Raw genomic sequence first — 16,852 nt, 5'->3', positions numbered from 1 at the left:
CAATTAAAATAATAATAATAATGATAATAATAATAAAATAACATTCTGTACTTTTGCATAAGGTGCTGTTTTGATTTGTATGTGAAAATCTGTAATAAAAAAAAAAAACAACCAACTTCCAACCATCCAGGCTCCCCTCCCCCTCTGCATCAACCCGGAGCTCCTCCCTTGTTTTGGGGGCAGGTACTGGGCAGGAGGGGGTAGGACTTTGGGTAAGTATAAAGGTATGGAAATACAAGGCAAAGTACCATTCTCCGGAGAGGGGAGGGCAGGAAAGAGAGAAACAGAGTGAGAGAGTGAGAGATAGAGTGAGTGAGTGAGAGAGAGAGAGAAAGGAGGAGGAGTAGGAAAAAGTTGCAATTTAAACACAATTGGATAGACTGTTTGGAGACCTTCATTGCAAACATGGGGCTGGGAGTAAGTACAATGACGCTAGTGTGTGAAATATTTCGGCCTAGTTTGATAGTTTCTTTGTTTTTAAACTAAGATTACTTTTGACAGCTTAGATTTACCTCAAAAACTTTAACTGCTACTTTCGAAAGTTGTTCTAAACTGACACTGTTAACTTGTATTGTTCAGATCTACTTTTATAACTACTAAAAATGTAGATCAAAGTCTAAAAACGATTTGTGTAGTTTTCACTTTTTCTTCTAGCTCAAAGGAGGAAGTGTATGCGCGCTTTTTTCTATGTCCACATGTGCTGGAGACGTAGCGTGCGGCTAATTTTGACAACTTTTCCTGTTCACAGAGAGGGAAAGATGAGTACAAACTGGCGGCCACGTCCGACAATGATAAGAGCAAAAAGGCCAAGAAGGCTAAGGAGAAGAAGGACATGGATGACCTCAAGAAAGAAGTGGATCTGGTGAGTACATTTCACAAAAACAACTGGATTTAAGCTAGTGGAGCAGATCAGGCAGGGGACTAGCTTAATGCTTACGTTATAGCCTGTCATTTCCACGCGTTTCTTTTGCTGCCTGTGACTCCAGTGTGATCCATTCACTTTCAGCAGAGGTTTACTACAAAAACACAGGGCTGCTACTACCCCCACTGGGGTGCTAGCTAGCAAGGACATTCTCCCCTCCTTCCTCTCATACTGCTGCTACTATTACTTCTACTTCTACTACTACTGCAACAACTACAACTTCATCTGTCAAAATTGAAAGAACTTCTGGAGATTCTTTTAAAAGGACCGTTTGCAAAGACACCACTGCCACTATTACTACTTTTACTAGCACTACATCTACTACTACCACAACTTTGTCTTGTGTTTTGAAAGTTAAAGAACTTTTTGGAGATTCTTTTAGGAGTACAGTTTGCAAGAACATTCCCTCTTCCTCATACTACTACTGCTATTACTACAACTTCTACTACTACTGCAACTACAAAACCTCACATCTTTCAAAAGTTTAAGAACTTTTGGAGATTCTTTAAAGAGGACAGTTTACAAGGACATTCCCTCCTCCTCATACTACTACTACAGCTACTACTTACTATTACTACTACTTCTACTCCAACTACTGTTACTACTCCAACCACTTTTACTACTACAACAACTTGTGTTTTAAAAGTTAAATTACTTTTTGGAGATTCTTTAAAGAGGACAGTTTACAAGGACATTCCCTCCTCCTCAGACTACTACTACTACTACTACTACTACTACCACCACTACTGCAACTACTTTTACTACAACAACTACTTTTACTACCACCACTAGAACAACGCCTTGTGTTTTAAAAGTTAATAACTTTTTGGAGATTCTTTTAAGAGGACAACTTGCGAAGACATTCCCTCCTCCTGATACTACTACTACTACTACTACTAGTACCACTACTACCACTACTTTTACTACCACCACTAGAGCAGCGTCTTGTGTTTTGAAAGTTAAATAACTTTTTGAAGATTCATTTAAGAGGACAGTTTACAAGGACATTGGCTCCTCATACTACTTCTACTACTACTACTACTACTACTACTACTACTACTGCAACTTGTCATTGTTCAAAACTTAGAGAGTATTTTAAGATTACAATTTGTCCTACTCAAAAAACCTGGTTAAAAAGTGGTTAAAAAGAGATTTAACCCTAAGTCTGAGTTGAGTTAATCTGGATCATGTGTTCAACAGTTGCTTTCGCCGGTGGGGGTTGTCAGTCTCACAGGATGCCGGTTAAACGCTCACACATTTTCTTGTAAATCATTCCGCTGGGCGAGATGCGTTTCTTCATACTTAATGACAGTGGAGCACGGGCCACGCTAAGTTAGCATTAGTGACGATATGGTCAGACAAGAAAACCGCTAATTTGACCCCGACGGATAGTCACGTGTTTTGGTTGCAGGTTTAACTATAATCAGAGTCTGAACTGGCAAAGCTCGAAGCCTCATTTGGCAATACGAGTCTTTTTACTCAACAAATGTGTGTGTTTATGGAGTCTGATTCTGTCTTAAACATGCTATAGTTTGGACCTCTACAAACATCTTCTGAAAGTGTTCTTGGATCAGTTTAGAAGTTCAGATTTAAGTCTTAGTTGTTGCTGTCACTACAATAAAGTCACGTGTTATTACCGTCTACAGCTATACCTACACATTTGAGTTTTTTCTGGTTTAGTTGAGCAATATATCGCCTAACTGAGAGTACGTGGGTTTACTCAAAAGTCCTGTTGAAATATTTGCGAAGGTTCTTTTCTTTGTGAGGAGGAAGTTCGCCGCGCAGTCTGTCAAAGTTGGTTATGAACATTGAAAAGAAACAGTGTAGTTTTTTTCCACTGTTGTCAGCGGTTTCTGTACCGGCATTTGTAGCTCTGATTGAGGTCACCTCCCAAGGTCGAATGCCTAAGGATTTAATAAGTTCTGAGCAGCGTTAAGAATGTACTTTTTTCTTTGAATGGATATTACAGTAAAAATATATACACATATTTTTAATCATTTTGGCTTGTTTAGATTTGTTTAGATTCATCACTCTGACTTGTTTTAGTATTTTTTATGATTTCAAGCTAAATTTGTTGTGTTTGGTTTAAAAAAATACTTTACAATTTAACTGAAATTTAATTGAAAATATATTGAAAGCAGTAAAATATTGTAGAATAAGTTCCAAAAAGTAAATCTAAAGTTGTCAACGCTACTCAAGATTTTTACTTTTTCAATTTGAACTTTCAGATCTTTTTACAGTATAGTCAGTAAGTAGAACAACTAAAATGTAATTCAGATTAGTTTTATGTGTATCCTTTTGCTGTGTTTTAAAAAGACAATGAAATCCCGTTCTTTTAGAGGTCAGTGAAGTAGCCATCTCGAGGTCATAGGAGTAGCAGATAGGGCTCCTCACAAGACTGTAATCAACATGCAGTAAAACTAATTACCTCAGTACTGCAGTAAAACAATCACTCGTGTTCGATTTTGAAAATTACACTCACTTAATTACTTGTAATCCAAAAATAAAGCTAATTTCTTGCATGTACACTGCAAAAAATGAGTATCTTGCCTTCGATAAAACTGTAAATTCAGTATCTTGATTTTAATAGATAAGATTAAGTGCATGTCCTTAAGTATTTAACTTGACATTTCTGTTTTATTGCGTTTTTAAGTAAGAAACGGGTTGAATCAACTCAGATAATCGAAGTTCATCAAGTAAATCAGTCTAAATGAGTCAGAACTACTTAAATTCAGATTGGTTTAACATGACTTGCACTCACAAAGTCAATGTCACTTCTTTGCAGTATAGTAGTAACTTTACTTCAATGTCAAGGCAGAGGTCATAGTAGTTGGGGGTTAATAGGTAATAAAGGGCACATGTGAGTGAATATTACCCAGCGTATATTGTAACACCGAGTCAAAGTCCCGTCTTCCGCCTGCGGACGTATTAATGATTAGTGTACGGTAACTTCACAAGCGAGTTTCAAAGTATTATCTCTGACTTTCAAGGTCACTCCAATGACTTCGAGTTACCGGTTTTCAGTGACCTTGTGTGGGACAGAGGTTATACGAGACAGGTGTAGACAGGTGTAGACAGGTGCCATATTTCTATAGAAAGAACAGAAAATCCAACTTTACACTGCAAAAGAATAAGATCTATAAAATAAGTTACTTGAAATTTACTTGAATTTTTTAAGTAGCTTGGATTTGTTGCTTAAAAAAGCTGCACATTCAATCAAGTTTATTATTATTTTACCTTTTTGTAGATGGAATTTTTATGTTGCAAGATTCCATTACTCCAAAATATAACTTAAATATAACTTAAATGTTGTAATCTTTTAACAATGTATGTATCTTAAGTTGATCCAAAGCAAATATTTTGACCAAAGTTCATTATAATAACACAAAATCTTTAGAAAAAACGGTCAGTCTGCTTAAAGTCAACTTAATATTTTAGTTTAGTATTTAGTCATATACTCAAATCCACAGCTGATATGTTAAATTTGAAATATTGTTTGTGTAGATATTACGTTTTGCAGTGTACAACATGATTTATACTTTAATTTCACACTCTATTGACAGGATTCTCTATGCGTTGCACATTGTTCCAAAGAGTTTCATAAAATATTGAAAATCAATTCACAGAGGCAGTGGCAGAAGTTCGAGCGGACGCTATGAAACGGCCACGTTAATGATTATTGCGCCGTTATACAATAGCTCCTGGCCTCAAAGTCCATTTTAAGACAATCCACAATGTTCCCATGGCAACCCCAAGCAGCTGGTGATTCAGTCTAACGCGACAAGATGAGCAACCGAATATAGAGCCAAACGTGACCCCTGTACCAGGCGCTCTCTGCAGGCATCCCAACCAACTGCTGTCTGCTCAAGAGTGACGGGAATGAAACAAGTGGAAGCACATGCCACGTTTGACTGGCATGTCGTCAAACTCAAGCCCGGGGACCAAATTTGGCCCGCGATATAATTATATTTGGCCCGCGAGATCATATCAAATGTGTATTAGAGCTGGTTTGCCAGCTACAGATAGACTATAGAGACATTTCTTTAAAATTTTTTTATTATTTTATATTCTGCTTGTTCTGGATTCAGTGTTTAAGCAAAACTATTATTAAACATTTATTTTAATAAAAGATTTAACATTACAGATCTCGAAAGATGAGAAAACATGCAGATGTTTTTAAATATTTAGTTTGGTCCGCGACTTAGTCCTAGTTTTTAATTTTGGCCCTTTGTGAATTTGAGTTTGAGTTTGAAACCAGACTTATTTCTAGTAAATATTAATTCTTTTTAGATCTTACTTTTTGCAGTTTTATGTTTGGAGTATTTGTTTTTTTTTGCGATTAGATTTGGAATTAGTTTTAAATTGTCATTTCACAGTTAAATGTGTCCCGGAGCTTTAACACGGGAGGAAAAGAAAAAAAAAAGACCCAAATCTGAATTTCTAAAGTAATCCAAGAATCATACGCATTTCAGAACATTTTTGTGGATTTCTAAACTACAGTGTGTACAGCTTTTACACAAAATAAGACCCGATGGAGACACAGAGAGAGCATTTGACACAGAAGAACATTTCAGAACATGTTTGTGGATTTCTAAACTACAGGATTAGAAGGTTTTATACAAAATAAGACCCCGTGGAGACACAGGGAGGGCATCTGAAACAGAAGAACATTTCAGAACATGTTTGCAGAGGTCTTAACTACAGGCTTAGCAGCTTTCGTAGAGTTTGCGAATCGTGAATCATGAAATTGTTTTTAGATTTTAGATTGCAGTTAATCATATGACCTTATTTTCATTTTTTTTTTTGTTCTTCCTACATTGAACACGTAGGTTGTGTAGCATTGTAGCTCATCACGTTACACTGGCATAACTCCTTTGCCTATTCACCCAGGCTCTGTAGGCGTATTCAAAACACTGTGTAGGCCCGTCCAATGTTCATTTGAGCACTTCACATTTCTGCATCCTACATTCAATCCAGGGACATTTCTGTTTGTGGGGGCCCTTGGCGAGATTTGGTTTCAATAGTGAAAATCCTAAAAAAAAAAGTGACAACATCCAGTAATACAATCAACTCAACCTCAGGAGTAAAAAGTCTTTGGAATTTGCAAAAATAAAAACTTGCTAAATTCAATTCAGTAGTTTAGTTAAGTTTAAGTCGTTTGTACATTGGGGTGTAACGATATCCAAGTCTCACGATACAATATCATCACGGTATGAACCTCACTGTACAATATTCAATGCGATATCATGGAGAAGCTTGCAATATGGTGGGGGATTCTCACGATTATGGATGTAACAATATCCAAATCTCTCGGTACGATATTTTCACGATATACATCTCACGGTACAATATTTATTGCGATATTTTGTGAATATGCTACTTTTTCCTTCTTAAAATGCCTTGACAAGACTTAATCCAAAGAACTAAGACTTAAAAGTGTTAGAACTGTTATTTCTTCTTGTAGTCTGCACTGAAATGGAGCAAAGGATCATGGTCTATGTAGTTCCTCTGTCTTTTTTCATCTATTGCTGCACCTTAACTCTTCATTTAGGCAAAGAGACTTGTAATTCGATATATTGTGATGGTCCACGATATTATTACGAGAACTTTGACGAATACGATATCACGATATTTCGGTTAATGTTACATCCGTAGTAGTCCCGATGTTTATTAGCTATATGTACTATAAATCAAAGCATTTAAGCAAAAGATTTTGTAACACGATATATTGTAACACCCCGTGATATTATTGTGAGACTTTTGACGATACGATATCACGATATTTCGGTTATTGTTACATCCCTATTTGTACAATCTGGGCAATAATTTGAAAATACTTTTAAATATTTTGTTTTAGAATTACATCTCAACTGGTCAAACTACTCAAGATTTAGGTTAAAAGTATAATTTTATGTCAAGTTTATATTAAAGATTGTATATTACTATGCTAAAATATTGTTACTGCATCAAAAATGTGTGTGTCCAAAGCTGCAAATGCTCTGTTCGACCTTGTGATGTCATGAAGTGGTAGTTTTCAAGTTACCTTTTTTACTTTTAGTTCAGTAGAGATTGGAAATTTAAAGACTGAAATTATCCAAATGATTCTAGTGAGAGTGTATGGATTTAAAAACACAGTGGAGCACTTCCTGTATTACCAATGACATCACAAGGTGGAACAGTGTGTTTTCAGAAGGACACAGGGTCATCACAAACAACTCCAGGTATGTTTGTGATGAGGAAACGACATAACACAGATGAGAAAATAACATAAATATGGGCCCTTCAACCTCAACTAAAATTAGCCTAACTGGAAAATTCCTAATCATTTCTAAGGTTACACTTTAAGCCTTGAGGGGCCCCTTCTGTGCAGATGGGGCCCTTTGCATATTTCTAATCTATTTATTATCGCAAACGCCACTGAAATTAAATCAATCGGTTCTGGACCACTTGACCAGTATAGGGCGTTTTTATACGGCCCCCGCACCAGATTTGGCACGCTACGTTAGCGGGCTAATGGCTAATTGGTTCAGCCGCTAGAAAAGGGCCACTCCACGAGGGACACACATCGTCAAAACATTGGCGTAGCTGTTGTAAATGGAGATGGATGGGCAGGGACTGTTTGCTCAATGTAAACACCCACGCTATGCTAGGTTGGCTATTGCACTAATGCCACTTGTGCCTTGGTATGGTTAGCCGCCTATCTGCAATCAGTCAACTGGTAATACACTACAAAAACTACACACAACTTCAAACTTTTACCTCAGCATTTTGACTAGTTTTGAATAATTTTTTGCTCTTATTGAACTCAAGATTGTTTTAAAAAGTCAACATTTTCTTATAATACAAACTTGGCAATTAAAATTTTAAAACCAAATATCTTTAAAATTGTAAAAAGCAATTGTTTTGACCAAAGTTCATTTACTTCATTGTAAAACTTTCAACGAAAATCCAACCTTACTCTGCAAAAATAAGATTCATAAAAGAAGTTACTTGAAAGGCACTTGATTTATTTATTTTATTTTTTTTTTTTTTCAGTAGCTTGGACTTGTTGTGTTTAAATTTGCAGATTTTTTTTTTTTTTTAAATCATGTTTATTAATATCTTAGCTTTTATTTAGATAGATTTTTAATAGCTAACATACTCAACTTGAAAACTACAGTTTGTTTTTTGTAAAGATGACTTGGACTAAGAAAGTTTCATCATGATTTGAGTAAATTTCACTTGATGAGTAAAATTATCTACCAGTGGACTTTTTGTACTTAAAATATGAAAATACATCTTTCTTTGCACTTAAAATAAGACAAACAAAATGTAATGTTGCGTAAATTAAAAGTAAAACACACTTATTCCATTGGTAGATAATTTTACAAGTTACTAGTTTGCAAGTTTACAAGTTGAATCTACTCAAATAAAGTAAAATATTCTTAATTTAAGTAATTTTAACTTGCCTAGAGATATAGAAATAAATAAATAAATAAATAATATATATATTATTCATTTATTTATTTTTTCAGTGTACTTTAAATAGCTTACCTTACTTTTAAAATTGAAAAAGCCCTTAGAATGTTCCATATAAAATAATAGAAATAGAAATAGGATGATTTTGTTACTTACTCTTGAATTAAAATGAAATTGTCGTATAATATATTATGGCGGTACAGTGTTTCCCGTAGATTATAATGGCGTGAATAATTTTATTTCATTCAATTCTTTTATTGCTCCCTGTGGAGACTCTTTTTATAAGTTTATGTAATACATTTATTTATTTGGGCTTTCTTTACATTTAGTTTACATTACATGTGTACATGGAAGCATACATAAGCCAAAAGGAGTTGGCTGATGCGTTTTCTTATCAGCACCTCACACTCTCATATGAATGAAGTCTAATTTTGACTATTGGGAGCCATCATAGTCATAGTTTTACTGTCAAAATTCACCAGATATACTCGTCGTATACTAGAATTATATTTAGACTAAACTATTTGGGTTTACTAGAAAATAAATCCACTGAAGTCATAACTACTCAAGATAAACATTTAGATTCAAGTGATTTGCTGCTGCTTTTTGACATGTATTTTTACAGCATACGCCTGGCTGTCGTGTGCTCTTATTTGACATTCAGCAGTCCCTGTCACTGGTTAAAAATAACGCATAGCTCGGAATCACTGACTCATAATGCATTTGTCTTTCGTTTTCTTTCAGGATGATCACAAGTTGACCCTTGATGAGTTACACAGAAAGTATGGAACTGATCTAACCAGGGTAAGTATGCAAGCGAAGTTTACTTAAGCTGTATAAACACTTGTCAAACTGGATTACAGTACGGCACTTCTAAACAAAGTATTATCCAAATTACGGAAAGTTTTGTCAAATTTTACACTGTGTTCCTAACCACAAAAGTTGCCATGTCAAAATAACAATGTGAAAGTCTTTGGTAGAGTAGCTGAAAATTGTAAAAGTTAAGTAGTGGTCCAAGAAATGACTGAATGATGAGTAAGAAAAGTATTCAGGAAAACTACGAGTCAAGTCAGGGCGTAACTTCTGATTTATAATTTCAAGTTAAGTTAAAGTAAGTAAAGGACAAAACATTAATTAATACACAAAATCTGGGAGTTTCAAAGTTTAGACACAAAAATGAGACTGAGAAGATGGAGTTGTGCAGGAAATACAAATGTTCAAATCATATTACTAATATAACTTTTACTCAAGTAAGAGTACTGTTACTTTCAATGAAAATATTTCTCAAGTAGCTGTAAAAGTATGCTGCTAGAAAAGTACTCTGAAAAGTACAATTTCTTTAGTATTCCCCACTTCTGGATTTCGGGGTTGTTGATAAAAAAAGCAAGTTTTATATAACTGCTCTGATTCAGTAATTTCCTACATATTTAAAGGTGCACTGTGTAACTTTTTGGTTGGAAGTCCTGCTTGTTTCTATGGATACGTCATTGCTCTGCCTGGAATGTTCCACAGCTCTACTTTATATTTATTCAATTACAGGTGCGTTTATAGCTCAAAAATACCTAGAAAAACAACATTCTGACTGTGAGCAGAGTCGCCTCTCCACAGATCTGACCTGTAACTTGGTCTGGTTTAGTCTCCATGAAGCTAAAAAGACGTAATGCCATACTGCGAAACATTCTAGACAAAGCAATAACATCTCCATGAAGAAAAACACTTGACAGACCCTCCAAAAAAAAAAAAAGTTGCACATTGGTTTGTAGAGTTCCAGAGCAATTTGTATTCAAGAAAGTTCAGCTGAAAATGGGAATAGTTTTGTTTACAAATTGATCTAGCGCACAGTTATAGAATTTTCAACCAAATCAAGACCTCAAAATCTTTATGGGCAGTGTCTTGAAAATGTTTGGCCATAATTACTCCCCGTAGTTTCCAGTACTCCCCCCATCTCACTCAGTCTCTCCACTTATCCTCCCGTGATCTGATCCTTCTAGTTTACACCAAAACAATGGGCCCATTCATGACCCAACACTGCTCGTATTGACGCACAAACAAGGAGAGAAGGTGCTCTTTTCACTCTTGCTGCTATACGGTACATTCCTGGGGAAAAAAAAGAGAAAGGAAGTACAGTCTTGACCTTGGAACAGTACGAGATGTGCTTTGAGGTTGAGGACGCAAGATGAAAGTCCTTTCTCATGTCTGTAAGAAGAAAGAGTGGACTATATTGTCATTTTTAATTTTAATCTTTATCTTTCACAAACATGACTGAAAATGTAAAGATCCTATATTGCGCAAAGTAGAGTCTTGTGAGCTTCAGGTTATGTTGTAATGTTGTTTCCTCATCACAAACATACCTGGAGTTGTTTTGTTTCATTCACATGTTTGAGTAACTCTTTATTATTAGCCTGTCTATATCTCCAAAACTCACCTTGTCATGTCATGAAGTGGTAGATTTCAAGTTAACAGCTACCTTTTACTTTTAGTTCAGTAGAGATTGGCAATTCCATAGATGAAATTATCCAAATGATTCCAGTTAAGATGTATGGAGTATAAAAACACAGTGGAGCACTTCATTTATCACCACATAACATCACAAGGTGGAGCAGAGTGTTTTCAGTTTGAGAGCAAAACACAACTCCAGATCTGTTTGTAATGAGGAAACAGCATTCTAACATAGATCAGAAAACTGTGTGATTATGGACTCTTTTAAAGATCTTAAATTTTGTGAACTACTACAAACTTTTTATCCAAAATCGCTAAAAACAAAAGCATAACATTTCTTACTGAATACATGCGCGTTTTGATTTGATAGACCAAACCAACACTTAAAGGTGCACAACTTTTTGGTTGGGGTTGCATCACCTTCTTGTTTCTGTGGCATTGCACTGTCTAGAATGCTCCACAGTATGACGTTAAACAGCTGTACCTTTATGTTTATTCAATTACAGGTGGTTTTATAGCTGAAAAATGTAGAAAAACAAACATTCTGACTGTGAGCAGGGTAGCCTCTCCATAAATCTGACCTGTAACTTGGTCTGGTTTGGTCTCCATGCAGATAGAGAGGTTTAATACCATGTTGGCCACGTTTACATGATGATTTTAATTGCTCTGAATTAAAATATTCTTCAAATTTACATGGAAGTAATAATTCCGAATTGAGGTTTAAATCGCCTTTATTTAATTCCTCTCAACATCTGGGGGTCAGGAAGGGTTCTGATTCGACAGTGGATGAAAGTTCGAAGCGAGGACTGGTGGAGCCGAATTGTTCGGATCGCGCCAGAAGGGAGACCGAACGAGCATGCACTGAACGACCGGAATTATTTTTAAAAAGAATAAACGTTTACATGATCCTGGAATAAATTAATTCAGCTTTAAAATTGGATTAAACCACCCACTTACTTATTATTCGGAATTAAGTTCAGTTATTCGAAATTAAGTTTAATTCCGAATAATCAGTTTCATTAGGAGTGTTTACATGGTCTTTTTAAACAGAACTGATTTTTATTCAGAATTAAATTATTATTATTCTGATTTAAAACTGTGAAACACTCCAGACAAAGCGATAACATCTCCATGAAGAAAATCATTTGACGGACACCAGAGACGTTACACAATGCACCTTTTTAGTACGGATGAGTAAAGAGCAGAGACCGGCTCTACTTGTTTCTTTATGGGGTTCCCTTTAGTTTACACTGGCCCCTGGACATGTGCTGCTGCGGCGTGTGTTAGCATAGCTTTCCTTTCATAGGCTTAGCAGCATTACAAGAGAAGGCGTGGCTCTCACTGCGCTGTTTGTTTTGGCTCTCCGCAGGGGCTGTCCGGGTCCAGGGCCAAGGAGATCCTCGCCAGGGACGGGCCCAACGCACTGACCCCTCCCCCCACCACCCCCGAGTGGGTCAAGTTCTGTAAACAGGTAAGTTAAAGGGGCCGCATTACGCACAAGTGACTAACAGGAGCACGTTGCCGGTGTTATCACGCCGTAACCTCCTCAAAAACAAACACTGCCAGTCTAATGTTTGAACACACCATTTACTTTACTTTTTCTTATTTATTTCCATGGTTATTTACATTATAGACCAGGGTAGCCGCAGGGTCTTAAAAGTCTTTAAAAGGTCTTAAATTTCATGTTCCTAAATTAAGGCCTTTAAAAAATCTTAAATTATGTTGTCCAAGTCTTATTTTTTTCACAAAGGTCTTAAATTTCATTAGCCAATTTTTTTTGTAAACTTAACCGGGCTGCAGTGTAATGTTAAAGGGCTCATCTCATGCAAAATCAACTTTTCAGAGCTTCTACCTTCTAAGAGTGATGTGTGGGCCTTGTATATGTCACCGAAGTGTTTTTTAGATTAATTCAGTGTTTTTTTTTAACAAATTGCAGTGTATTTCTGCCACCCTCCCACGTGACAATGAACTAAAGCTGCTACAACGATGACACACCTGACACGGCAGAAAGTGCTTCACATCCGCCCCTGTCCCCCGCCTCCACCACCTCCGCCCCACCTCAACATAAGCTAATAGTTCTACACTGCAGTGAACACGATATAATAAGTTTATCTTCTAGTGTTTATTAATACTTTACCAATCAGTAATGTTCAGCTGATGTTGACACGGTGGGGGGGGGATGAGCAATAGTTGACCTTTCATAGTTCCTGTTCTGTGACTGCCTCCAAGAAATCTGTAAGATTTCATAAGTATTGTGTAATGGATGTTCCAAAACCCAAATTGTGCTTGAGTATGTGCAGAAGATACAATGTGAAAAGAGATATTTTGCATGAGATAGGCCCTTTTAAGTGGAGGGAAAAAAAAAAGAAAACAATGTGAAATCAAGTAACGTGAATGAACTTCTAATTTGGAGTATGCGTGAACAATCCTTTGTTTTCTGGTGCCTGCGGCAATGAGTAAACAATCAGTAGAGTGGAGGAAGACTTCGGATGGATCATGGGGAAGTGCAGGTTTAATCCACAGTGGCTCTTAGATTCTAGATATAGTATTTGATTGGTCATTATTAGAATTGGATCTGTTTTTTTTCGCCCACATAATGGGTGCGATGTTGGTCTTAATTTTCATGTAAGTGGTCTTTAAAAAGGTCTTAGTCTTAAATTTGGGGTACTCAAACCTGGGGGTACCCTGTAGATTCTCACTGATAGTATCGCAACTATGACTTACACATATGGAAGCCTGTCAACAAAAATAAGCTCAAAATGACTCAACTTGTTTTTTTTAGAGGATTTCATTTTTAAAACCACGCTTTGCTTTGATGACTGCTCTACGTATAATATATAGGAAGTATTAATTGTAAAAGAAACGACAAAGAAACATTGAATTAGACGGTGTGTCCAAATTTTTGACTGTGCCTGAAGTTGTTTTCATTCACTCATGTTTGAGAAATCCCAGATAATAAGACTGTCTTCATCCCCAAAGCCCAAAATGATGTATTTCAGTGGTAGTTTGAAGGTTAACCACTAGTTGTCTCCTAGATTGAACTGCTAATTACTACAATACACCAGAATAACCATACAGAATTATAGTTTTCCAAAAGATATTTTCATTTTACCTTGTTGTTTAGTTGAGATGACCAGAGAAAGTCTGCAGTATCTTCAGGTGCACTGAGAAGCACAAATGTTTCAGTGAGGCAAAAATAATAGTTGTAGCTTCAAAGTTTGGCAATTCTATACGCACAACCAGTCCCACGTCACACAGAGCATGCTGTTTAGCTGTTTTAGAGGGAAAATGATCCCTCAGAGCCAAAAAGCTCTGTCTTAGTGACGTTGTTGTTCGTGTTAGACATGCCGAAGAGTTTGTGTGGTTGGGTGTACAAACAATAACAAGAAACCTTGGCTGAAATTCATTCCCCGCCATCTCCACAAAAATAACTAGCTGTAGCATAATAGCTAGTTAGCTGCACCTTACTCCAGGAGCAGGTTAGTTTTTGCTAGCAAATAAATATTGGCCTACTTATTAAAATCTTGATTTAATTTTAATATTGTCTCTTGAAGACTATTGAACAAACAACTACACCAAAAATGAATTGGAGGAAAGAAAACAGAAATGATGCTAGCTCTAAGTTAACTAGCTAACGTGCTTTAAATCTGAGCGTGTGAGTCAAATATACTCTATTAATATTCAAATATAAAGGCAAAAATACAGGAAAACAATTTCTTGCCTGGAGACTCAATGAAATCTGAATAAATGTGCGGGTAGAACACTTCTGGACACTGAGTGCACCTGTTGCTCTTTGTACTTGGGAGTAGACCTGGAACAATAACAGATTTTGCTGGACGATTAATTGACCAAGAATTTATTGCGATAAACGATAATATTGACATTTTGAGACCAATTTCAACTAATATAATGACCATGGAATAAAAATGCAAATACACTTTCAATGATCAATAAACATTACTTTCTAAAAACAAAAACAAAAATATCACAGGAAGTGTAAGACAACCAAAAATAATAGGTCTAAATAAAACAGACTTGTTAACACACTAATGTGTCTGACTCACAGCGAGGACTTGTTCACAAAAATGCACTTGAATAAACCATTGTTGAACCAAACACAACCAAAGCAATAAATAAAATTGATTACTAAGTCTCTGTACCAAAATTGCCCTTTAAAAGTGATTTTAGACACTGACTTACATTGGAATATTGTGTCTTGTCTCTCTGTGGCTGCTCCTGTGAGCCTCGAAGTTTTGATCTTGAAGTGTTCGTATGAACCCGCGACACAGGATGTTATTTCACTATAAGGGAGCCGCTGTCCTGTCTGTGTCGTGTTGGTTTCTTGTGGGATTTCGGGTAGCGATAGAAGCCTTCTGACATTCTCTTTGAGAGCGAGAGAGAGCGAGGAAAACAAACAAGCAAGCAAATAGAATTTATCGCGGCCGGAAAAGTTATCAAGCTCGTTAAAAGTTATCGTACGATTAATTGATTTATTGATTATCGTTACAGGCCTACTGGAGACTCAATGAAATCTGAATAAATGTGCGGGTAGAACACTTCTGGACACTGTTGCTCTTTGTACTTGGGAGACTGAAGGGGCAGGTTTTTATAGTAATTGAATTAAGCTTTTATACGTATCTTTCACGGACAACGAGCGGTAAAGTCATGTATTGAGTAGTCATGTTGATTTGTTGTATTTTCTGTTATTATCTACACATAGGAGTTCTGTATGAATTATGTTAATTGACCCTAATTTAATCCTAATTTAATGAGAGTATATCTGAAATTATCCAAATAATAAGTGATGGTATATGGAGTTTAAAAACACAGTGAAGTTCTTCCTTTATTAGCACTTGATGATGTCACAAGGTGGAACAGAGTGTTTTCAGTGTGGTAGACAAAACACAACTCCAGGTATGTTTGTGATGAGAACACAACATCGTGATGGCTTTACGGCTATAAAATGTTCCACAGCCCAGCGTTAAACCGTATCCCCCAGCTTAGATCAGATTTAAATTTAATGCCACACTTTGGAACATTTCAAGCAATCCAATAAAATCACTAGAGAGACAAAAAGGTAGCAGAACGCCTCACCAGGAAAGTCACACAGTACACATTTAATTAGACTGGAGCGGCCCCGTTTATAACTGGAAGGTTTATACTTTGAAACCAGCTCTGACCTGTTAAATGCAGCCGTTGTGTCCTTGGGCAAGACAAACCCTGCGATTCGTGGAAGTCACTTCAGGTTAGCGCGTGTTGGCAGTGATTGAATAATGGACTGTAAAGCACACTGAGAAATCTTTGCGAAGCTTGATTTTTTTATTTTTTTTAACTGTCACACCTCAAATTCACGGAATATTCATTATGTCTTCTTGTAGTACTACATTTTTTGTCGTATCTTGTCATAACTTGTCGAAAGAGGCCTGACCAAAAAAGTTCCTGATCTATATGTATCTGTTTTTAGCTTTTTGGTGGTTTCTCCATGCTGCTGTGGATCGGTGCCATTCTGTGCTTCCTCGCGTACGGTATTCAAGCTGCTTCTGAAGACGAGCCCGCCAACGATAACGTAAGACTATTTCCTACACACAAATGCTTTCTTTTTTCTTTTTTTTTTTTTTGCTTTCTACCATGTTATAACACTGTTCCCTCATTAAAAAAAACTTTCCTGAAGAAGGGTTTAGATGTCATTCATGCGGGTTTGAGTAATCTAGCGATCTCTTCCAGGGCATATTTGAACCCTCTTTACAATTAACTGTGAGATTCTGTTCAAAGCTCCGCCCACAAGTCTACGTCACCCATGCTCACACACAACAAATCTGTGAAAATATACAAAACATGGTACAAAACTGGGCAGAGCAACTTGACGCTGATTGTGTTGTGTTCACGCTCTGAAAGGGGAGTGACTTAGTGCAGAGAGCAAAGGGAGGGGATTCTCAAAGCGTCATAAACAAAAGGGAAACTTCTAAAGCATGCTATTATGTTCTTTTTTTTTGCCAATTATAACTAAAATGATAATAATGTGTGTTAGAAGTT

General features: G+C 36.4%; 1 protein-coding gene across 1 annotated transcript in view; it reads left to right on the top strand.

Annotated features, from left to right (window-relative positions):
* Nucleotides 1-240: 240 nt before the first annotated feature.
* The window catches only part of LOC110170919 (sodium/potassium-transporting ATPase subunit alpha-1), a 40,727-nt gene continuing 24,115 nt past the window's right edge, over nt 241-16,852 (top strand). The window contains exons 1-5 of the mRNA XM_020936604.2: nt 241-417; nt 749-862; nt 9,125-9,184; nt 12,189-12,290; nt 16,284-16,385. Coding sequence (XP_020792263.2) covers nt 406-417; nt 749-862; nt 9,125-9,184; nt 12,189-12,290; nt 16,284-16,385 — 390 coding nt within the window. The 5' untranslated portion in view covers nt 241-405. The remainder of the gene's footprint in view (nt 418-748; nt 863-9,124; nt 9,185-12,188; nt 12,291-16,283; nt 16,386-16,852) is intronic.

The sequence above is a fragment of the Boleophthalmus pectinirostris genome, unplaced genomic scaffold (assembly GCF_026225935.1).
Source record: "Boleophthalmus pectinirostris isolate CB_2022bp ecotype Guang Dong unplaced genomic scaffold, ASM2622593v1 HiC_scaffold_11, whole genome shotgun sequence".
Classification (NCBI taxonomy): Eukaryota; Metazoa; Chordata; class Actinopteri; order Gobiiformes; family Gobiidae; genus Boleophthalmus; species Boleophthalmus pectinirostris.
Note: the sequence above shows the minus strand (reverse complement) of the source record. Positions and strands in the feature narration are given on the sequence as shown.